The sequence below is a fragment of the Metarhizium brunneum genome, chromosome 7, assembly GCF_013426205.1.
Source record: "Metarhizium brunneum chromosome 7, complete sequence".
Taxonomy (NCBI): domain Eukaryota; kingdom Fungi; phylum Ascomycota; class Sordariomycetes; order Hypocreales; family Clavicipitaceae; genus Metarhizium; species Metarhizium brunneum.
The window spans coordinates 2,777,550-2,802,392 of NC_089428.1; the positions used below are offsets into that span (position 1 = coordinate 2,777,550).

At 53.3% G+C, this 24,843-nt stretch overlaps 1 protein-coding gene across 1 annotated transcript; it reads left to right on the forward strand.

Moving 5' to 3' along the window:
• Positions 1 to 1,001: 1,001 nt before the first annotated feature.
• Positions 1,002 to 24,790, forward strand: dtxS1_3 (Nonribosomal peptide synthetase dtxS1; the record flags this gene model as incomplete). The annotated part of the gene is made up of 3 exons (XM_066131906.1): positions 1,002 to 9,317; positions 9,368 to 18,667; positions 18,740 to 24,790. The coding sequence occupies 3 exons, from the start codon at positions 1,002 to 1,004 to the stop codon at positions 24,788 to 24,790; spliced, it is 23,667 nt and encodes a 7,888-aa protein (XP_065987973.1).
• Between the last annotated feature and the right edge of the window lie 53 nt (positions 24,791 to 24,843).

Here is a 24,843-nt window from a genome sequence, read left to right on the forward strand (position 1 = left end):
CATGACCATCTGCTTCGCATAGTTGTAAGAATCCATGGCTCGTTCATTCATGGTGGCTAATCGACACCTGGTACTAAAATATCAAGCCTGTAGCTAATCAGTCTCTGAATGAAGAACTGCCATTTACAATCTTTGATCCTTGTCTTCCATGTCTTCCGGAATTTCTTTTCCGATGTCTAGAGACTAGTTTTGGTATGGATGGCCAATTTCATTTAAGGTTCCCTATAGATCCCTGGAGTTACTACGCCTTGCGCATGGTATCTCCTAAAAGGTCACGCAATACCAGGCGTCGCAGTCCATGCGTGTATTCCTACACCCCTGGTGTGAGAATTGCACGTTGAATAGCGTTCTCCCATCCGTGTACCGACTATACGGGGAGAACCTGAAGGACGGAGGAGGGGGTAAGCCTTGGCAAGGCAGTTCCAGCCTTTTTTCTCGAGGTGTGAGCTTTTGACGGTTATTACAAGTCACTAGTGTTTATTTTATTTTATTTTTTAATCACGTAGTATGACTTTGATTATTTGATTGATTTGATACAAAATGAAATACATGCTAGGCGCGATGCAAAAATGGACCAAAAACCGGATGATCCACCCATCCTCCGGTCCCCGATAATGCAAATGACTTCAAGTTGACTTGTGCAATGGGCACACATAGCTAAAGAACGTGACGCATGGGGCAAATACTTGCCCCATTTCGCGAACTCCGTACCCGTTCTTACACGCGTTACATTTGGTCGGCCCATTCTATCCATCCATGGCCCATAGCATAGGCGCTGCGGAACAACTTGGCTTGCATCCTTGATTGTATTGACCTAATCTCCTCCGTCGGCCTTGTAGTACCATGATCATCCGAGTGTCTCTTATGTATATGGCCGTCAGGTGCCACCACTCCCCCTGAGCGGAAACCCGGAAGAGATATTAACATAGCTGAGACTTAGAAACTTGGCTCTGGAATTCGTTGAAACCTTTTGTTAGAATCAACTACACCTTTATTCGAAAATGCCTTCTAGAATCTTGCCCGGCAAGCATATGCCTGCACAGGGCCACCAGCGCAGAGAGGCAGACTACTGGCAAACTGCTCTTGCTGACTGCAAATGCACGACATTCCCAGTGATCCCGGAGACAGTCGAGCAATGTTTGCCCGATGCACTGGTAGAGCATCGGTTTGCGAAGCTTCATCAAAACGGCGCAGCCACGTCCATGTCCAACGTTGCTCGCGCGGCATGGGCTCTGGTTGTTGCACGCATCACGAATTCGGATGACGTCGTCTTCGGCGCCGTCGTCTTTGGAACCACTCGGGACTCAAACATGACGATAGTGCCTGTGCGTGTTGAGACGGCCATGGACCTCACGATCGCAGCTTATTTGGGCATGATCCAGCAGCAGGAACAGGACATGACTCCGTTTGATCAGACGGGGTTATCACGCATCATGCAGACTTGCCCCGGTGCTCAGCAGGCCTGCCAGTTCCAGTCGCTGCTGGCGGTTCATTCACATGAGAGCAACGGCGAGCGCCTGGACGACCAGAGATATGCTCTCGTACTGGAGATTCGACCGGGACAGGACCAATTCTCCGCGTTGGCAAGGTTCGATTCGCGCGTCATGGACCACAAGACGGTGGAGAGACTGCTGGAACGGTTCGAGCTTGTCATGACGGAGCTCTGCCGTGGAGGCCCCAAGATGAGGGTTCAAGACATCCACATGGCCGGCAAGCATGATGAAGAAGAAATTTGGAAATGGAATGCGACGGTCCCGGAAGCAGTTGAACGTTGCCCTCACCATATATTCGAGCAACGATCACGAGCTCATCCCAACAAGCTCGCCGTACATGCCTGGGACGGCGTCTTGACCTACGGTGAGCTGGACCGCCTGTCCGGGACCCTGGCCGGACGGCTCATGGATTTGGGCGTTGGCCCCGATGATCTGGTGCCATTATGCTTTGAGAAATCAATGTATACAGTGGTTGCCATGGTTGCCGTGCTGAAGGCCGGCGCTGGTTTTGTCTTACTAGACCCAGCCCTGCCCGAGCAGCGTCTTCAGATTATTGTCGACCAAATTCAGGCAAGAATTATGGTGTCATCCGTCTCGACATATGGAATGAGCTCGAGAATGGCGTCCGAGGTAGTCGCCATCAGCTCCGGCTTCTTCTCAGAGGTTGGGGCTCGGCCTTGTCCACAGTCACACCCTCCCAGCCCATCATCCGTCATGTACGTCGTCTACACCTCGGGCAGCACCGGGACGCCCAAAGGCGCAGCCATTACCCATCAAAATCACGCCACAGCCCTCTACTACCAGGCAGAGCGGTTGGGCCTGACGGACCAGTCGAGAATCTACGACTTCTCCTCGTACAGCTTTGATATATCAATATTCAACGCGTTCTCTGCCCTAACGCTCGGAGGATGCTTGTGTGTCCCCAGCGACTACGAACGGCAAGATAAATTAGCAGAGAGCATAACATCGTACAAAGCCGACTTTATTTACCTAACACCGACTGTAGCTCGGCAATTATCCCCGCAGAAGACGCCTACTCTCCAGACCATAGCCTTTATCGGCGAGGCTCTGCATCCAAAGGACGTCGGCATCTGGTGGGACAATGTGCGAGTCGTCAACGCGTATGGGCCATCCGAGTGCACCACAGCAAGCACCCTACGAACCAGTCCCTCGACCCCCGAGGAAGCCTGCAGCATCGGCAAGGGCGCGGGAATGGTAACATGGATCGTGGACCCCAACAATCACAATGTTCTCCTCCCACCTGGCTCTATTGGCGAGCTGCTCCTCGAAGGACCCCTCATCGGCCGTGGCTATCTTGGTGACGCGAAAAAGAATGCTGCCGCGTTTATCAAGGACCCTGCGTGGCTGATAAAAGGTGCATCTGGCAGTAAAGGACGTAGCGGACGCCTCTATAAGACTGGTGATCTTGTACAATACCTAGCCGATGGAAGCCTCAAGTTTATCGGGAGAAATGATAACCAGGTCAAGATCCGTGGGAACCGCGTGGAACTCGGCGAGGTTGAGCACGCGCTCCGGGATTGCGTCGAAACCAGGAGTGTCGTTGCTGAGATTATTATCCCACGGGGGAGCAAGTCGAGTGCGACGCTTGCAGCATTCCTTCAAGCCGAGGAAGAGGAAGAGGACGACACCGAGTCCGAGGTGACCACGAGGATGTTGCCGGTGCCGGCGGAGATCAAGGACAAGATGGCTCAGCGTCTTCCCATCTACATGGTACCGACGGTCTTGTTCTCAATGAAAAGGCTGCCCATGACCGCGTCGGGAAAGATACACCGCAAACAGCTGCGCGACATTGGCGGACGCGTTTCTGCGCGGCAGATTGTCGAGATGCACACCAAGGGGCGAGCAAAGCGACAACCAGTATCCGAGGTTGAGCAGCAGGTGCACAGGATATGGTCACAGGTTCTTGCGATCGATTTGTCCATGATTGGGCTGGATGATAGCTTCTTCGAGCTCGGTGGCGACTCGCTCGGTGCCATGGAAGTCGTGTCAGAGGCTCGCAAGGTAGGTCTTGAGCTGACAGTCGTGGATATTTTCAAGCACCGTAGCGTCGAGAATGTCGCAGGACAAGCCCGGCGTACGACAAATGGATCTCTCGAAGCTATTTCACCATTCTCCCTCATTGGCAAGGAAACTGATGTCGCATCGTTGATACAAGACATGGCGACGGACTATGAACTGGACGGGGCATCGATACAAGACGCGTTCCCCTGCACATCCCTTCAAGAAGGCCTTGTATCGTTGACCTCGAAATCACCGGGAGACTATGTCATGCAGGGGATCCTAGAACTAGCACCCGATATTGACGTTGATGCTTTCCGAAATGCATGGGAGCAGGTCGCCACCACGGGTCAGATTCTTCGAACAAGAATCCTGCAATCTAGACATCACGGAACTCTGCAGATAGTTGTCGATGAGAGTGTTTCCTGGGTGGAAGCAACAGATCTGGACAGCTACCTCGCCGAAGACAAGAAGAAGCCCATGGAAATTGGCCAGCCTTTGGTGCGATATGCTCTCATCAAGGACGACAACGCTGCCACGAGGTGGTTTGTGTGGACCATTCATCACTCGCTTTTTGATGAATGGTCCCTGACTCTCATTATTGACGCCGTGACGCGGGTGTATCAGGGCAAATCGATAACCATGCCTCACTTTCAGCCCTTTATAAAGTACGTCGAGAAGCAGAGGGATGAGAAAATGGCCAACTACTGGCGCCAGTCTCTCGACGACTGTGAGTGTCCTTCCTTCCCGGCGCTTCCTCCGTCCCTGGAGCAGCCGGTGACGGACGGAGTGATGGAGCATGCTCTGCACCACCCCCAGCACGATTCAAGTGTCACGGCGTCAACAATAATTCGAGCTGCGTGGGCACTCATTACGTCCCGCATGACAAACTCGGACGATGTTGTGTTTGGTGCTACATTGTCCGGAAGAGGCGCCGCGGTGCCCGGCGTGGAAGCCATCGCCGCCCCAACCATTACCACTGTTCCCGTCCGAATAAGACTATCCAGGGAGCAAAAGGTTGCAGACTATCTCAAGACAGTGCAAGAACTTGCCACCGACATGATACCATTCGAACAGATGGGACTGCAGCATATTGCCAAACTCAGCCCTGGCGCACGGCAGGCCTGCAACTTCCAGACGCTGCTCGTGATTCAACCACACAACAGCAGCAACACACAAGACGTGCTTGGAAAGTGGCACCTCAGTAATCAACAGCAGTCGTTCAACACGTACAGTTTGATTCTGGAGATTCAGCTTGGAGAGATCATGACAGCCAGAGCTAGCTATGACTCCAGGGTGATCAAGCCATGGCTGGTCGAGAGACTACTGGAGCGACTCGACTTTCTCATGGATCAGCTTGATAACGCAGAGCCTGATCAGGCTGTGGCAGACGTCGACACTGTCTCCGGTAAAGATATCGAGCAGCTATGGAACTGGAATCGCACCGTCCCGGCAACATCTGAGCTGTGCATCCACCACGTTTTGGAGACGCAGGCACACTTGCGTCCCGATTCACCAGCCCTGTGTGCTTGGGATGGACAAGTAACCTATAGGGAGCTCAATCACCTTGCCGCACAACTAGCAACTCACCTTGTCAAGCGTGGGGTTGGCCCCGAGGTACTTGTTCCGCTGTACTTTGAAAAGTCAATGTGGACAAATGTCGCGATGCTCGGTGTTCTCAAGGCAGGCGGTGGCTTTGTGCTTCTCGACCCGTCGGTTCCTGAGCAGCGTTTGCAGGACATGATACGACAGACCAAGGCCAAGCTGCTGGTGTCATCGAGATCGAATCAGAGTGCCGGCTTGCGCCTGGTACCAGAAGTCGTCACTCTTGGTTCAAAGTTTTTCGCCGAACTCGCGAGTGAGCCCGACATGAACGGCACCAAGGGTCACGAGGAGACTATCGGCCAGGCTACCCCGTTCTCTACAGCATACGTGCTATTTACGTCTGGCAGCACGGGAACTCCAAAGGGCGTGGTCATCACCCACAGCAACGTCACCTCGGCTGTTCCCGAGCACGTCAGATGCATGGGATACACTGCTGCCTCGAGGATCTATGACTTTGCATCGTACAGCTTTGGTGCTTCACTCAATAATGCCTTTGCGGCCCTCGTGGCTGGGGGTTGTTTGTGCATCCCGAGTGACGAAGACCGGAGAAGCAACTTGGCGGCAAGCTTGACGGCTCTCAAGGGGACGTCGATCCTTCTCACTCCCTCCGTGGCCGAGTCCTTGTCCCCCGACTCGGTCCCCGGCTTGAAGACTCTCATCTTCGGGGGTGAAGCGGTGCGACACAAAGACGTGAAACCTTGGTGGGGAAAGGCAAAGGTCCTCACCGCGTACGGATCGAGTGAGGTCACAACCGTCGCCACGGTCAATACGCAGGCCGTCAACATGGACGAGGCAGCCGAGATAGGGACAGGGGCTGGCGGCGTAACCTGGGTAGTTGACCCGGATGACCACCACAAGCTTCTGCCACCGGGGTGCATTGGTGAGCTGCTCCTGGAAGGGCCGCTCGTTGGATCGGGGTATCTCGGAGATGCCATCAAGTCCGCAGAGGTCTTCATCAAAACCCCCCCGGCATGGCTGTTAGAGGGAGCCTCTGGCCACCAGGGACGACGTGGCGTGCTCTACAAGACCGGCGACTTGGTACAATATAACGAGAACGGAAACCTGTCCTACATCGGGAGAAAGGACGCCCAAGTCCAGATCCGCGGACAGCGCGTCGAGCTGGGCGAGGTCGAGTTCAGAGTCCAGCAATGTTTTCCCGAGGCAAAGCAAGTCGCGGCCGAAGTCGTCGTTCCTCGCGGAAAGAAGTCGAGTCCCACGTTGGCTGCATTCCTTGTGCTCGATGACGCCCAGCAGGCCTCGTCCTCGTTTCAGACACTGCCCGTCGACACAGACAGGATGGAGCAGCTGGCCAAGCAGCTGCCGAGCTACATGGTGCCGGTGCTGTTCCTGGCCATCAAGGAAATGCCCATGACGGCCAGCGGCAAGATGAACAGGAGACGTCTGCGCGAGCTCGGAGGCACCGTCACCGCCCAACAGCTGGCAGACCTGGGCACCAGCGGGCAGGCAGCCAAGCGCCAGCCAAGGACGAAGCTCGAGAGGCAGCTCCAGGAACTCTGGGCTCGCGTCCTCAACCTTGATGCGTCGGCCATCGGACTCGACGACAGCTTCTATCGCCTCGGCGGCGACTCCATCTCGGCCATGCAGGTCTCACACGGCGCGCGCGCGTTCCATGTGCACATTGGCGTTGTTGATATCCTCCGACAAAGGACCATATCCAACCTGGCCCAGGCCACAGGCACCCAGGGAAGCACCAACGGTGCCCTTATCAACGCACATGCGCCCGGCCAACCAGTCGCAAGAGTTGATAGCGGCCCAGCACAGTTGAGCCCGATCCAGAGACTGTACTTTGTTCTGCAGAATGACCCGACAGCTTGCTTTGACCAGTTCTTTTACCTCGGTTTGCGCAGGACCACGAGCCACCAACTCGTGTCGGCGGCACTGGAGACCATTGTCCGCAGACACGGCGTCTTGCGTGCTCGCTTCCGCCAAAATGACTATGGAGGCTGGGAGCAGCGCATCAGCGATGACGTTGATGCATCTGTGCTGTTTCGGGTCGAGTCGGGCGTGTCTGGGACGGCCGAAGCCATCGCCAAAAGTCGTGCGGCATTGAGCATCACCGAGGGGCCCATCTTTTCCGCCGTGCTCTTCGACAAGCCGGACCATCAGACTCTCTTCCTCACAATACACCATCTCGTCATTGATTTGGTGTCCTGGAGGGTGCTGATGCAGGAGCTGGAGGACATTATCACAAACGGACCTCTGACGGCACCGCCTTCGATGGATTTTCCCACTTGGAGCGCCATGCAAGCGCAGTATGCCAAAGAAAGTCTGCATGCAGATGCCCCCGATCTGCCTGAGAGCCAGGCAAACATGGCATACTGGGGAATGGAGTCTAATCCCAACCTAAAGGGCGGTGCCATTGTCGAGCACTTCACCATGGACGAGCCGACCAGCTCGCTCATTCTCGGCCGCTGCAATGACGCCCTAGGGACGCGTCCCCTCGAACTCATGATAGCGGCGCTCGCTTACTCGTTCAGTCGCATCTTCAGTGATTGTCCGCTTCCAGCAGTCTTCAGCGAGGGTCATGGTCGTGAGGTTTGGGATGACAGCCTCGACATCACCACCACCCTGGGATGGTTTTCCACCATTTTCCCCGTTCGAGTTTCCCCAGGCGCGAATGGTCTCATCGACTTCATCCGCGAAACAAAGGACTGTATACGAAGCTTGCCGCGCAATGGCTGGTCATATTTTACCTCCCGATTTGCGGATGAAAGCAACGCCAGCCGATTTGGAACCGACTTTCCCGTCGAGGTCATGTTCAACTATGCGGGCTTTTATCGCAACCTGGAGCGGCAGGACGGCCTTTTCGAGCAGCTCAGCGTCCCAGAAAACTGCGACCCGCCCTCTTGCCGGGACGTACGAAGGTTCGCCCTATTTGACTTTGACGTACAGGTCGTCAGAGGGTGCATCGTGGGAGAAGTCGAGTTCCACAAAGACATGCATCACAGGGACGACATTATGAGATGGATTGGCGAGTATCAAAGCACCCTGAGGCAGATGGCAACGGACCTGCCCAGAATTTCTCCCGGCTGGACTTTGAGCGACTTCCCCAATGTCTTCAAGACTTACGGGGATATCCAAGAGTTCCGCAACCAAACCCTGGTGCAGCTCGGGGTCGAGCCCCTTGATGTAGAGGATATATTCCCCTGCGCTCCTCTGCAACAAGGCATCTTACTCGCTCAGGCAAAGGAAGAGGCCAACTACCTACGGTGGTGCGACATCGACATAGACCTCGACGCAAACCAGCAGCTGGACCGGGCGAAGCTCACCGACGCTTGGAAGGCTGTCGTCAAGCGACACGCGATGCTGCGTGCTGTGCTGGTCGACGACTTTCCGGGAAGCAGCCGGCCCATGCATGTCGTGCTGAAAGACCCTGAAATTGGCATCTCATGGGGGGCCGAGACCCTGTACTTTCCGGATTTCGACAAGTATGGCCTTCAACATCGGCTGCAGGTGTGCTCGATTGGTGAGAGGCGGGCTCGTCTGCGGCTTCACATGAACCACGCAATCACCGATGGCTTCTCGCAGAGCCTGTTGTGTAAAGATCTTCAGGCTGCCTATCATGACCAGCTCAAGGCTGCCGGATCGTACAAGGATTTCATCTTACATCTGGAAAACCAGTCACAGAAGGCCAGGTTGGAGTTTTGGTCCCAGTACTTGGCTGGTGTTGAACCGACCCTTTTCCCAACATCGGACTGTACCATCCCCTCCACTGTCGAGCAAGTCGCCGTGCCAAATCTTGACTCTGAAAGCATTCGCGCCTTCTGTGCGAAATGGGACGTAACAGCCGCGACAATTATGAAGCTGGCGTGGGGTCTCGTGCTCGGCATGTACGCTGCAACTCCAGCACCCTGCTTTGGAAACCTATACTCTGGTCGAGATATACCAGTTGAAGGCATCGACAGCATATTTGGACCTCTGATCGGAATGATTCCATGCTGCATTCACTTGAACGGGTCCAAGGGGGTTCTTGACACCTTGAAGGAGGTTCAGGCTGACTATCTCAGCACGATCCCATATCAGCACTCCCCTCTGGCTGAAGTCCACAGGGCAGCTGGGCTTCTTGGCTCACGTCAGCTGTTCAATACGTTGCTGTCGTACCAGAAGAATACCGATGAGACATGCAGAAATGAAGGCGGACTGACGGTCCGGGTTGCGGACAGCTGTGACCTGACAGAGGTAAGAAAAATATATATGCTCCTGTGTACAGCGACACTAACGCATTAAAGTATGACGTGACAATTGACGTCGTTGATGGCACTGCCGAAATCGAGGTTCTGATCGACTTCAGAACAGGTTGTCTCTCGACCAACAACGCAGCTCGACTAGCAGCCTGCTTCGGTGCCGCCGTTTCCGACATCGTAGCCGACCCCTTGAAGCCGACCAGGGACCTCTGCTTGCTAGGAAGACGTGATCTGGACATAATATGGGGATGGAACGGCACTGTGCCCGCATCTGATGAGCGATTTGTCCATGATCTAATCCGAGAACGCAGCTTGGCCCAGCCACATGAACCAGCCATATGTGCCTGGGACGGCGAGCTTTCGTACAAGGAATTGGACGATCTTTCTACCAGACTGGCCGGCCATCTTCATCAAGTAGGAGTCCAGCCTGGAGCACTAGTGCCGCTGTGCTTCGAGAAATCTTTGTACACGTCTGTGGCGATGCTCGCCGTGGTCAAGATGGGCGCAGCTTTTGTTCTACTAGATCCCTCTTTACCAGAGCAACGACTACAGGCCATGACTCAACAGGTTGGAAGTAACCTCATCCTATCCTCAGCCTCCAACCGGCATCTTTGCGCCCGCCTGTGCAAGACGGTTGTTCAGGTCAGCGCAGACTTCATTCCCACCACGACCTCTTCAATTCCAAGGCCAAAGACGGAGCCGCATTCGACCGCCATGTTCGCCGTCTTTACCTCGGGAAGCACCGGCACTCCAAAAGGCATAGTTCTTACACATACCAACTTTACCACTGCTTTGATGCATCAAGCCGAAGCTCTTGGATTCAAGGAAACATCTAGAGTCTTTGATTTTGCGTCGTATGCTTTCGACCTGGCCGTCCACAACGCTTTCGCCACCTATGTCACTGGTGGTTGTCTTTGCATTCCTTCTGATGAAGATCGTAGAGGAAACCCTGCCAGCGTCATGAAGGCGATGCGAGCCACGGTCGTGGAGTTGACGCCGTCGGTATCCCGTCTGATTGATCCAGCGACACTACCAGATCTGGAAACCATAATTATGGGCGGCGAGGCCCTGTCTGTTGACGATGTCAACAGATGGTGGGGGAAGGCCCGGATCGTGAATATCTATGGACCGGCGGAAACACATATCAGCACTGTCAATGCAGATGCACCGAGCCCCGAGGAGGCTACTCTCCTGGGTAAAGGATCAGGCCTTGTGACCTGGATCGTCGACCCGGAGAACCGAAATCGCTTGATGCCGCCGGGATGCATCGGCGAACTGGCTCTCGAAGGTCCTCTTGTTGGTCAGGGCTACTTGAACGATGCGCAAAAAACGGCTGCGTCGTTTGTCGACGATCCCGCATGGCTGTTGCAAGGTTCCCCAGGCCACTCGGGACGACACGGCAGAGTCTACTTTTCAGGAGATTTGGTGCGCTATCAAGATCATGGAAGTTTGGCATTTGTCGCCCGTAAGGATGCACAGATCAAAATCCGTGGCCAGCGGGTTGAGCTGGGTGAGGTTGAGCACTGCGTCCAGCAGTGCCTACCCGAGGCAACACGGGTGGTTGTCGATGTCATCAGGCCACAAGGAACTTCAACCCCCATGCTTGCTGCCTTTTTACAGATGGACAAGACCATCGAGGTTGAGTGTCCCGCCGTCGAGGTCGTCCGTATACCTACAGACACGAAGAACATGCTCTCGCAGAGGCTTCCCGGCTACATGGTTCCAGCTGTGTTTTTTTACATGCGGAGACTGCCACAAACTCCCTCCGGAAAGACAGACCGAATCCAACTTCGTCAGGTTGGCGGGTCATTTTCTATTCAGCAGCTGGCCACGATACAGACCAACGGGCAAGGCCCAAAGCGGCAGCCTTTATCAGAAGCAGAGCGAAAGATGCAGCATATATGGGCACAGGTGCTGAACATTGACATGGAATCAATTGGTTTAGATGACAACTTTTTCGAGCTCGGAGGAGATTCGATTAGTGTCATGAAGTTGGTAGCACAAGCTCGAAAAGAAGGCCTTGTTCTCACAGTGGCAGCCATCTTCCGCCAGCCTACACTTGCCAATGTGACTCACCAGGCCGTTGCTCAACTGGAAAAAGGACCAGAAGATCTGTCTCCCTTTTCACTCTTAGGGGAAGGTTTGGACGTGAAGGCGTTTGCCGAAGCCGCCATGAAACAACACCAAATTCCCACGTCCGTCACCATCCTGGATGCCTTTCCATGCACGCCACTGCAGGAAGGACTCCTGTCGCTCTCGATGAAGCGCTCGGGAAATTATGTCCTGCAGGCTAAACTGGAGTTGTCCTCAAACATCGATATCAGCAGATTCCGCAACGCGTGGGAGGAAGTAGTACGATCACTGCCAATCCTGAGGACTCGCATCATTGAGCACGACAACTTGGGCCTCCTTCAGGCTGTTACTGACGAAAACATCTGTTGGATAGAGACATCCGGTCTCGATGACTACCTCGAAGCTGATCGACAACAAACCATGGGAGTCGGTCAACCGCTTGCCCGTTATGCCCTTGTCAGGGAGTCGGATGCCCGGTGGTTTGTGTGGACTGTTCATCATGTTCTCTACGACGGTTGGTCTGAACCACTAATTATCAAGACCGTCAACAAGGCATATCAGGGAAGCAGCCTTGATCTGGGTCCCAGCTTCCAGACCTTTATAAAACACATCCAGGACAGCGATACTAGCAAAATGGTTGACTACTGGCGACAGGCGCTCAACGATTGCGAGGCAGTGCCTTTCCCGCCTCCAAGTTCATCTACAGAAGTGCGAGTTACGGATGCATCTGTTGAGCAGTCATTACCACGCCCAAGGAATAAGAAATTTACAGCATCAACGGTCATTCGTGCTGCTTGGGCACTTGTTGCCGGCGGAGCTACCGACTCGGGAGATGTGTGCTTTGGCGTCACCGTCTCTGGAAGAAATGCTCCGGTTCCAGACATCGAGAGGATGGTTGGTCCTACCTTTGCCACCCTTCCTTTGCGGGTCCGCCTCTCGAAAAACCAGGCCATCGCGGACTATCTTGAAACGATACAGCAGCAGGCAACAGACATGATACCCTTTGAGCAAATGGGCTTACATCGCATCGCGAAAATCTCGCCGGGCAGCCAGCAAGCCTGCAACTTCCAGACTCTTCTCGTCATTCAGCCTCAGGAGGAGGATGCTGGAGAGAACTTACTTGGCGAATGGCATGATGGTGACCAACACCAGTGGTTCAATACTCACGGACTCACCATTTTGGTACAGATCAGCGCTAGTGACATTACTGTCAAGGCAAGCTTCAACGCAAAGTTAATTTCGGCATGGGCCGTGCAACTGCTACTGCAACAGCTTGCACACGTTATGCAGCAGCTCGACAATGGAGGTGTTAAAGCACTAGCAACCATTGCCATGGCTACTCCCCAGGATCTCGAAAAAATCTGGGCGTGGAACCGGAATGTCCCGCGTCCAGCTGATCGATGCATTCATGAGTTAATTGCGGACCGAGTCCGTATACATCCCAACGCCCCAGCTGTGTGCGCCTGGGATGGCGATCTTACATATCAACGACTCGACCAGCTCTCCTCCGACTTGGCCAGCCGTCTAGCTGACCTAGGCGTGGGACCGGCTGTATTTGTGGCCCTCTGCTTTGAGAAATCGATGTGGGCGACGGTGGCGATGCTCGCCATGGTCAAGACTGGCGGAGCCTTCGTATTGCTGGACGCCTCCCTTCCCCAGCAACGCCTCAAGTCCGTGGTTGGGCAAGTGGAGGCGGCCTTGATTCTGACTTCTTCTACGAATGAAACTTTGAGTCGGCAGCTCTGCGAAAATGTGGTCATCGCTCAAGACTTGATGACCGGGATGCAAGATATTGTGCGCCCTCTGCCAGCCCCTGAACTTGACTCGGTCATTTACGCTGTTTTCACTTCTGGTACTACCGGAACACCAAAGGGCGCCATTATTAACCACAGAAGCTCTGCTTCGGCTGTTCTTCATCAGATCAAAGGGTTCGGTTATACAACTGAAACCCGAGTGTACGATTTTTCCACATATAGCTTTGACGGCTGCATCTTGAATGCCTTTACCGTGCTCGCTGCTGGCGGCTGCCTATGTGTCCCTACGGATGATGGCCGCAAAAACAATTTGGCTGACAGTATGGAGTCGTTGAGATCCAACGCCGTGTTTCTCACTCCGTCTGTTGCCGAGCTACTATCTCCAGAACAGCTACCGTCACTGAGGTCCATGATTCTCGGTGGAGAAGCCATACGCGTCAAGGACATCCAGCCATGGTGGGACTCAGAGTCTGTCAAGATCATTACTATTTATGGACCAAGCGAGTGTACTCCAGTCAGCATGATCAACCCCGAGCCGACGAGCCCCGAAAATGCCATCCGCCTCGGATGGGGCGCCGGGCAAGTGACGTGGATTGTGGACCCGGAGGATTTCAATTCCCTGACTCCCCTCGGTAGTATTGGTGAGCTTCTACTTGAAGGTCCTCTTGTCGGTCAGGGCTATTTGCATGAGCCGGAGAAGACGGCGGACGCCTTTGTCGTGGACCCCGTGTGGTTGCTGCAAGGCGTAGATGGTCGCCCTGGTCGACACGGGAGACTTTACAAGACGGGTGACTTGGTTCGGTACAACCAAGATGGCAGCATATCATATATTGGCCGCAAAGATGACCAAGTCAAGCTTCGTGGACAGCGAGTCGAGCTCGGCGAGGTTGAACGCCACGTTCGGATTAGCATGCCGCAGGCAAAGCAGGCTGTTGCTGAAGTCATTGTGCCACGGTCGGATAAGTCAAATCCAGCGCTAGCCGTCTTCCTCCAGATTGAGGACAGCATGATGATCAACGGCGTCTCAACAGAAAACCCCCCCAAAGCAGCGGTCCTGCTGCCCTCTGCAGATGTCCTGCAGAAGCTGGCCGAAAGTCTTCCCACATACATGGTGCCGACAGTATTTTTCGCAATGCGGCAACTCCCAATGGGCACAACCGGAAAGATGGACAGAAAGGAGCTGCGCCGTATTGGTTCATCCTTTTCTGCCCATGAGCTAGCTCAGGCACGAACAGCCCAGCAAGGGCCAAAGCGGCAACCGGCATCAGAGGCGGAGCGGCAGATGCAACAAGTTTGGGCAAAGGTGCTTGGTATTCCACCAGCCTCGGTTGGCCGAGATGACAACTTCTTCCAGCTGGGAGGCGACTCAATAACAGCCATGAAACTTGTGGGGGAGGCACGCAAGGCCGGTCTTGAATTGGTGGTGGCAGACATGTTCCGTTATCCAAGGCTCCACGAGGCGGCGACGCAAGCCCAGATGCTTGGTAGGAACACCAAGGTCCCCAAAATGCTGATAGATGGGCCTGCTGAGCAGTCATTTGCTCAAGCGCGCCTGTGGTTCCTGGAACAGCTTTATCCTGGGTTGACATGGTATCTCATGCCCTGCATTATGCGACTCAAGGGACCGATACGGCTTGATGCGTTAACCGCAGCCTTCATTGCCCTGGAAGATCGCCACGAAACTTTGCGAACAACCTTTTCCACCCGAGAAGGCACCAACTTGCAGCACATCCATCCCGTCCGGTCAAGGGAGCTGGCTGTGGTGGACATGTCGGCGGACCAAGAGAGTCTGCCACACGTACTATCTCAAGATGAGACGACACCATTCAATCTAGAGAACGAACCGGGATGGAGAGTCACAATCTATCGTGTTGGTGACGACGAACACATTTTATCAATTGTCTTGCACCATATTATATCGGACGGCTGGTCCATTGACATTCTCCGCAGAGAATTAAGCTCGTTTTACTCTGCTGCTCTTCGTGGGGAGGATCCGCTATCAAACATCGATCCCTTGCCGATTCAGTATAAAGACTTTTCTGTCTGGCAAAGGCAACAAGCCCAAGTTGATGAACATGAGCGGCAACTCAAGTATTGGATCACGGAGCTAGAGACGAGTCATCCAGCAGAATTCTTGTGCGACAAGCCTCGACCACCCACCTTGTCTGGAAAGGCTGACGTGCGTGAGGTTTGTATAGATGGCCCGGTATACGACAAACTGCAGGAGTTTTGTAGGACCCATGGTATGACACCATTTATTGTGCTGCTAGCTGCATTCCGGGCCACGCACTATCGCCTGACGGGTGATGGCGACGGAGTCATTGGCAGCCCCAACGCCAATCGTGACAGATGGGAGCTAAAGGACACAATTGGCTTCTTTGTCAACATGCAATGTCTTCGTGTCAAGATTGAAGACGAATCTGTTACGTTTGACGAGTTGGTCAAGCTCGTCCAATCGGCTGCCATTTCATCCCTTGCCAATCAGGATGTGCCATTCGAGAGACTCGTTTCAAAGTTGCGAAAGGAACGCGATTTGTCTCGCCATCCGCTCATCCAGCTTGTCTTTGCTGTACACTCACAGCTAGATCTTGGAAAGTTTGCACTCGAAGGCTATGAAATCGAGTACATTGATCAGTCAATCACCACAAGATTCGATCTCGAATTTCACTTCTTCACGGAAGAAAAAGGACTGCGTGGACAGTTGATCTTTTCGACGGACCTCTTTGATCCCGACACCATAGACAACGTACTTGAAGTCTTTCGAACCGTGCTCGAGAAGGGTCTCAACGAGCCACAAACACCCGTGGCCGCTTTGCCATTATTGACAGATGGCGGCTACGATAAACTTGATTCCATGGGTCTGATTCAAGTAAAGCAGACCGCCTACCCTCGAAACTCGAGCATAGTCGACGAGTTCCGACAACAAGTTGCTGCCTGCGCAGACCGTGTAGCTGTCAAAGACGCCTCCTCGCAGCTGACTTATGTTCAGCTAGATGCCTTGTCTGAGCATGTTGCTCAATGGTTGATGAGCAAGTCCCTCGCTCCAGAGACCCTTATCGGAGTGTTTTGCGGTCGCTCTTGCCAAAGCATCATCGCCATCCTGGGCATTCTCAAGGCTAACCTTGCCTATTTGCCATTTGACCTCAAGATTCCTGCAAGTCGAATGGAAGGCATTATCTCGTCGATAGGCCACATGCTGGTTCTAACGGGAGACGGCGTACGAGTTCCCAGCTTTGCGCTCGAAGTGGAGTTTATCATGATTTCAGAAGCCCTTGAGCACGGGGCACGGATGAGTAGCATTCAAAGGAATACTTGCCCGAGTCCTTCACCTTCAAGTCTTGCCTATGTCATGTTCACTTCAGGCTCGACAGGCCGACCGAAGGGAGTCATGGTGGAGCATCGCAGCGTACTGCGTCTTATCAAGGACGATGACCTGAGGCCGCATGGCTCCGGCATCATTGCGCACATGTCCAACATTGCCTTTGACGCTGCAACCTGGGAGATTTACGGGGCCCTCTTGAATGGAGGCACGGTTATATGTATTGACCTTCTCACGGTGTTGGACTACGCTGCCACTTCCAGAATCTTTGCCGAGGAGAAGATTCAGGCCATCTTCATCACTCCCGCTCTGTTAAAGCAGTACCTGTCTAATTGTCCGACTGCAATCGGCCTCCTCGACACCATATATGTTGGCGGCGACAGGCTAGACCCCCAGGATGTATTCACGGCCCGGAGCCTCATGCGAGGGGGCAAGGTGTATAACGGTTATGGGCCTACCGAAAACACCACCTTCAGTACAACATACCGCTTGCCTGTCAAGGATATTTGCGTCAACGGAGTGGCCATTGGCAGAGCAATCAGCAACTCGGGTGCGTATGTGATGGACACGCAGCAATGCCTGGTTCCGCTCGGCGTTGTTGGAGAGCTTGTGGTTACAGGAGACGGCCTCGCCAGGGGTTATCTGGATTCTCAAAGAAACACTGGTCGGTTTATCAATGTTACGATCGACGGCAAGACGGTCAGGGCCTATCGAACCGGCGATCTTGCTCGGTGCCGGCCATCCGATGGGCAGATTGAGTGCCTGAGGCGAATGGATGCCCAAGTCAAGATTCGAGGCCAGCGTGTCGAGCTGGGAGAAATCGAGCACGTCCTGCGCAACCATGAGTCGGTGAATGATGCAGTTGTTACGCTACAGCAAGATCCCCAGGGCGCCCGCCTCATTGGGTTTATCACACTTGATGAGCCCGACATTCAACAGAAGGTTCGACGTATGGAACAAGAAGTGGATGGCGACGACGAAAAAAAGCAAGTCGAAGTGTGGGAGGAGTCTTTTGACACGGACATTTATGCAGGCTTCGACAATGTGAAGCCTGAGCTGATTGGACGAGACTTTGTCGGTTGGACCTCCATGTACGATGGAAGTGAGATTGACAAGGGCGAAATGAATGAGTGGCTAGATGACACCATCGACACGATCCTCAATGGCGGCCAGGCCGGTCATGTTCTCGAGCTTGGATCTGGTTCCGGGATGATTCTCTTCAACCTATGCAACAACGGAATGCGGAGCTATGTTGGCCTTGATCCGTCCCAGAAAGCAGTCGAATTCGTCACAAGGGCAGCAAAGTCTATGCCTATGGCGGACAAGATCCGGATGTACAAGGGCACAGCGACCGATGTTGGTCATCTGGGCCTGACAACCGAATATGATCTCGCCATTGTCAACTCGGTTGCTCAATACTTTCCCAGCTTGAAGTATCTTACCAAGGTGGTCGAACGTGTTCTCCAACAGAATGCAAAGACCTTCTTCTTTGGCGATATGCGATCTTACGCCATGTACAAGGAGTTTACAGTCACCCGCTCATTATACAGGGTTGGAAAGAAGCCAACAAAGGATGACTTGCGCCGACAGATGGCCAGCATGGAGCAGATGGAGGTGGAATTCCAAGTTGATCCAGCATTTTTTACTGCACTGCCAAGTCTGCTACCTGATCTTGTCGAGCACGTTGAGATTCTTCCAAAGAAGATGCAGGCTACAAACGAGCTTAGCTGTTATCGCTATGCTGCCGTGGTGCATGGCAAGGGCCAAGGCTTGCAAATTCGCGACGCTGAAGGTCCATGGATTGACTTTATGAAAGATGGGCTACATCATGAGTCGCTTCTGAAGCTCTTGCAATCTTCAACTTCGCCCACCGTGTCCGTTGCCAACATTCCTTACAGCAAGACAATCTTTGAAAGACATGTCCTAGACATGCTTGGCGATGCAGACGGTGACGAAGACTGGCTATCATCTGCTCGCCAAAAGGCCAACGATTGTGCTTCATTGTGCGCGATTGATCTTGTGCAGTTGGCCAGGTCTACAGGGTACCAGGTGGAAATTAGCTGGGCTCGTCAACGCTCCCAGCGTGGTGGCCTGGATGCCATCTTTCACCGACACCAATCCAATGGACAGAGGGTCATGTTTCGGTTCCCCATTGACGATGCACATCAGTCGCTTAGCAGCCAGCCACTGCGGCAGCAGGTGAAACAAAAGATTCGGGAACAGCTTCGAGATGGGATGCAGAGCCAGTTGCTTCCTTACATGATTCCTCAGGCGGTCCATATACTCGACAAGATGCCCGTCAACGAAAACGGCAAAGTCGATCGCCGCGCCCTTACTGAAAGCCTGCAGAGCCAAGCAACGAGGGGACCACTCCGGCAGCCGACAAGCAAGACGCAGCGGCAGCTACAAGCAATCTGGGCGCAGGTTCTTAACACTGATGCCACCTCGATTGGCTTGGATGACAGTTTCTTCCAGGTTGGTGGTGACTCCCTAGGTGCTATGCGGCTTGTCGGCGATGCTCGCAAAATAGGACTCAACCTCGCAGTAGCCGACGTCTTCCGCCGCCCGGTGTTGCGTGACATGGCTGAAGGCCTTCCTTTGGCCAAGGCCATGGAGAGCATTCCAAAGACGGGGGTGGATGGCCCTGTTGAGCAATCGTTTGCCCAGCGGCGCCTTTGGTTCTTGGAGCAATTATACCCAGGCTTGACTTGGTACATGATGCCAAGCGCAATACGGCTTCGGGGTCACCTTGAGCTCGATGCTCTCAATACGGCAGTCCTCGCCTTGGAAAAGCGGCACGAGACTCTTCGAACCACATTTGTGTCTCAAAACGATGTCCACCTGCAGGAGGTGCATCCTTTCCAGGCCAAGAAGATTAGGGTTGTCAGTGTTACCGAGGACAGCCTGATGAAAGCATTGGAAGACGACCAGAGGACGCCATTTGATCTCAAGACCGAGCCAGGCTGGAGGGTTACAGTCTTTCGTCTGGATGACACCAATTATTTGCTTTCCATCATCATGCATCATATCGTGTCTGATGGTTGGTCTGTCGATATCCTTCGTGCGGAGCTGGAGAAGTTCTATTCGGCCGCGATCCGGAACCAGGACCCTCTGGCCCTCGTTGAATCGTTACCTATCCAGTACAGAGACTTTTCCGTTTGGCAGAAGCAGCAAGACCAAGTAGACGAGCACCAGCGACAACTCTCCTACTGGGTCAAACAGCTAGAAACAAGCCAGCCAGCAGAGTTTCTCTGTGACAAGCCCAGGCCGGCGGCCCTTTCCGGAGAAGCAGCTGTGGAAAGCCTTCGAATCGATGGCGCATTGTATCAGCAGCTGCGGACATTCTGCCGCACACAGAGCGTGACGCCTTTTGTAGCTCTCCTTTCTACCTTTAGGGTGGCGCATTTCTTCTTGACTGGTTCGACTGATGCAACCATGGGAACAGTCAACGCAAACCGTGACCGCTGGGAAGTCAAAGACATGATTGGGTTCTTTGTTAATATGCAATGCATTCGAATCAGGGTCGAGGCCGAGTCCTTTAAGCAACTTGTCCAGCAGGTTCACGCAACAACCATTGCCTCCTTTGCCAATCAAGACGTCCCTTTCGAAAATATTGTTTCTCAGCTAAACAGAGGCAGGGACTTGTCGCGTCACCCGCTTGCGCAGCTTGTCTTTGCTCTGCATTCTCAGATGGACCTCGGCGAGTTTGTGCTTGAGGGTTTGGACACCGAAATGGTCAAGGTACCGCCTACCACTAGATTCGATCTCGAGTTCCATTTCTTCCAGGAACAGGAGGCCTTCCAAGGCGAGGTCCTTTACTCTACAGACCTATTTGATGCCCAGACAATTCGCAACATGCTGTCGGTCTTCAAGAGAGTTCTCGAGGCCGGCCTTGGAGATCCGAACGCGGCAATAACGTCAATGTCGCTGCTCTCGGATGCTGACTACGCCAAGCTCGATCAAATGGGTCTTGTCGAGATTGATCGAGTGGATTGCCCCGACGCCAGCATCGTTGATCTCTTCCGTCAGCAGGCTCTGCTCAATCCTGACAAGGTTGCTGTCAAGGATTCATCCTCTCAGCTCACATATGCCGAGCTAGACCAGCAGTCCAATTCAACTGCCAGGTGGTTAGCCAAACGCTGCCTTGCTCCGGGGACCCTCATCGGGGTGTTTTCCAGCCGATGCTGTCGCACCGTAGTTGCACTATTGGGCATCTTGAAGGCCAACCTGGCGTATCTGCCTTTCGATGTCCACACCCCGCGAGCACGAATGGAGAAGATCCTAGGCTCTGTGGATGGGCAGACGCTCGTCCTGGTTGGAAATAACGTGCAGATTCCTGAGGGTCTCGACGTTTCATTTGTTCCGATCGCTGAGACACTCCACGAGGCCACATCTGAGATTCACATCACGGCTCCAAATGCCACCAGCCTTGCCTATGTCATGTTCACGTCGGGCTCTACAGGCAACCCAAAGGGCGTTATGATTAATCACCGTGGTATAGTGCGGTTGGTAAAGGGAAGCAACATGGCGAGCTACTTGCCGTCTACTCCAACAATGGCTCACATCACAAATATCGCCTTTGATGTCTCAGGATGGGAAATATATGGTGCTCTTCTCAACGGTGGCATGGTAGTCTGTATCAGTGCCATGGATGTATTGGACTTTAGAGCCGTGCCTGAGATATTCGCCAGAGAAAAGATTCAAGCGGCCATATTCACGCCGGCCCTTTTGAAACAGTACCTCATTCAATGCCCTCCAGTCATCGGTGCTCTCACTGCACTTTATGTGGCAGGAGACCGAGCTGACTCGCAAGATCTATTCATGGCGCAAGGTCTCATGAATGGCCATATTATTAATGCCTATGGCCCAACTGAAAACTCGGTCATCAGCACCCTGTATTGCCTACAGAATGGAGAGAGGTGTGTTAATGGAGTGCCTATAGGGCAGGCCATCAGCAACTCCGGTGCATACGTCATGGATCAACAACAGCAACTTGTACCGTTGGGGGTGGTCGGGGAGCTGGTGGTGACTGGGGACGGTCTTGCAAGGGGATATACGGATCCGGGCCGAGATGTCGACCGCTTTGTTACCGTCACGATTGGTCAGAAACGAGTCAAAGCTTATCGAACAGGTGACTATGTACGCTACCGCACAGACGGACAGTTGGAGTTTTTCGGGCGAATTGATGGCCAAATTAAGATTCGAGGCCACCGTGTTGAGCTGGGAGAGATTGAGCACTGTCTACGCAGTCACGACTCTGTTCACGACGCCATTGTCGTCTTGCAAGAAGGTCAGGAGGCCCAGCTCGCCGCATTTGTTACCGTCAATGAAGCAACGGAAGATGCCGGACAAGAAGAGGATGTGACCGATATTGTCAATGTGTGGGGGGAGCTTTTCGATGCGGACACTTACAGTACGATTCAAGACGTCAAGCCTGAGACTATTGGAAGGGATTTCACCGGATGGGTTTCGACGTATACTGGACAAGATATTGACAAACAGGAGATGAATGAGTGGCTCGACGATACCATGGCGACCATCAATGCTTACGAACCACGCAATGTTCTCGAGATTGGAACTGGTACCGGAATGATTCTCTTCAACTTGAAGGGAGTGCAAAACTATGTCGGCCTTGAACCTTCTGAAAAGGCAGTGGAGTTTACAGTCAGGGCAGCCAAGTCAATGTCGATGCTCAGAGACAAGGTTTGCGTATACCAAGGAACAGCAGCAGACGTCAAGCGGCTACCCGCAATGTTGCCCAACCTTGTGGTCATCAATTCTGTTGCTCAATATTTTCCCAGCCAGGAATACCTTGTCAAGGTTATAGAAGATGTCGTTCAACTAGGCGGCGTTGAGACCCTTTTCTTCGGTGACATCCGATCATATGCCTTGAACACACAGTTCCAAGCCAGCAGAGCATTGCGCATCGCTGGAGAAGCTGCAAGCAAGGACGAAATTCGCCGCAAAATGGAGGATATAAAACGAGCGGACATGGAGCTGATGGTCGATCCAGCCTTTTTTACTGCTCTGGCAGCTCGGTTCAAGTTTATTCACCACGTCGAAATTCTTCCAAAGCAGATGAAGGCTGTGAACGAACTCAGCTGCTATCGCTACTCTGCTGTTGTCCATCTCCAGCACGACTCGCAGCCACATGTTCACGAAGTTGAAAGTGAGTGGATCGACTTTCAAAAGAACAACTTGAACCGACAATCGCTCTTGGATCTCTTGGGTCAAACATCGTCCACTCTGGCCGTCAGCAACATTCCTTTTCAGAACACAATCGTTGAGAGGCATGTTGTCGAGGCACTCGACAGGGGGCAAGGCCCTGATTGGATCACGTCCGCCCTACGCAACGCTGAACATTGCCCTTCAATGTCTGTGACCGGCTTGGTCGAGTTGGCGAATTTGGCATGCTTCCAGGTGGAAATTAGCTGTGCCCGCCAGTATTCACAGCGCGGTGGTCTTGATGCCATCTTCCACCGTCACCAACCGTCCCGTGGGGATAGAGTCTTATTCAGATTCCCTACCGACCATAACCGCCCTTCACATCTGTTGGCCAGCCGGCCTCTACGGTTACAGCTGTACCAGACGGTCCAAGAGGGCCTCTTCAAGAGACTTCAGACTCAGCTCCCTCCGTACATGGTCCCCCATGCAATTACCGTCGTTGATGAACTACCAATAAACGAGAATGGCAAGGTTGACCGCCGGGCGCTTGCAGCCAGGACTCAAACACGCACAGCGGCCCGAGCCTCGATACGAGAGCCAACTACAGACATGGAGCGGGAGATGCAGAGAATCTGGTCCCATGTGCTCCACATCAGTTTAGATTCCATTGGGTTGGACGACAGTTTCTTCCACCTCGGAGGCAACTCGATCACGGCCATGCGCATCGTTTCAGAGGCTCGCAAGGTGGGTTTCAAACTATCAGTGGCGGATATTTTTCGTCATGACGTGCTTGAAAACCTGGCCTGTCACCTTAGCCCAGAGGAAGAGGAGACGGACATTGTATTTGTTGACCGCCCGCCACCAGTCTCTGTCCTCGAGGAGATTGCCGCCCTCGGTGTCTCTGTTGACGACGTTGAGGATGTATTGCCTCTCACGAGCTTCCAAGAAAAGATTGTGCTTGACGGTGAGACGGTTGGACAACACGCAAACTACTTTTACATTGATCTCGATGACTTGGATGTATCAAAGATTCAAACAAGTTACTGGGCGACTTTGGACAAGTTCTCGATTCTCCGTGCACGCTTCCTCCATCTTGAAGGGAAGCTATGGCAAGTTGTTTTTCGACAGCTCAGGTTGCCAATTCACATCGAGGACGTAGATGATGTTAACCAGGCTGCCCATCAGTTCTGTGTCAAGGACTTGCACGAGATGAGCTCGACCGATATTCCAATCTCGATTACGCTTCTGCGACACAACGACGGCGTGCGGCTAATTCTTCGGCTCTCGCACGCTCAGTACGATGGAATTTCCTTTCCCATTATTTTGCAATCGCTCATGGACGAATACAGCGGAATTGAACGCCCTGCTGGCCCTACCTTCGGCAGGTTCCTGTCCTATGCAGCTCAGCAACGAGCAAAGGCCATTACATACTGGACCAAGGTACTGACAGGATCGTCTCTTACCGTTCCTGAACCAATCCTCCGCCCCAAAGCCATCTCGGGGTCGCCTCAGCGAGTCTATGAAGAAGCAGAGATAGATTTGCCTCAGCTACCTAACAAGACTACCCCGGCAACCCTACTGAGCGCGGCATGGGCTCTGCTGCTATCGCACATTACCGGAGCAGACGATGTTGTCTTTGGCCACGTCGTTGCAGGGCGCAACGCTGCGATGTCTGGCATTGATGAGGTGGTCGGGACGTGCCTCAACATTGTTCCCATTCGCGTTAATCTTCCCGCGGCACACACTCCCAGGCAGCTACTGCTCTCCGTGCAGGAACAGTTCTTCTTCGGAGAGGCGGATTTGCTTGGCTTTAAAGACATTATTGAGCACTGTACGGATTGGCCTGCTGGCACCACCTTTGAATCAATGATCCAGCATCAAAACATTGATGAGCATCCGGAAATTGAGTCTGCAGGAGCCGCATCCCAAGTGCAGTTCTTTGACAACTCGCATCTAGTGCCGCCGTCCTTGTTTATAGTGTCCTACCCTAGAGGGCGCCACCTTGATATTAAACTCTTTGGCAATACTCATATCCTGACCAAGGAGATGGCAAAGGGTTTAATAGATCGTTTGTGTAAAATTACAGAAGAATTGGGCAACTTGGATTGCTCGTTGCAGGTATTACGGGATCGCCATGGGCGGTTATCAGAGGAGTAGTCCCTGGGATATTAGGTTAGCAGATTGGTGGGGGTACACTATTCGAGGAGTGA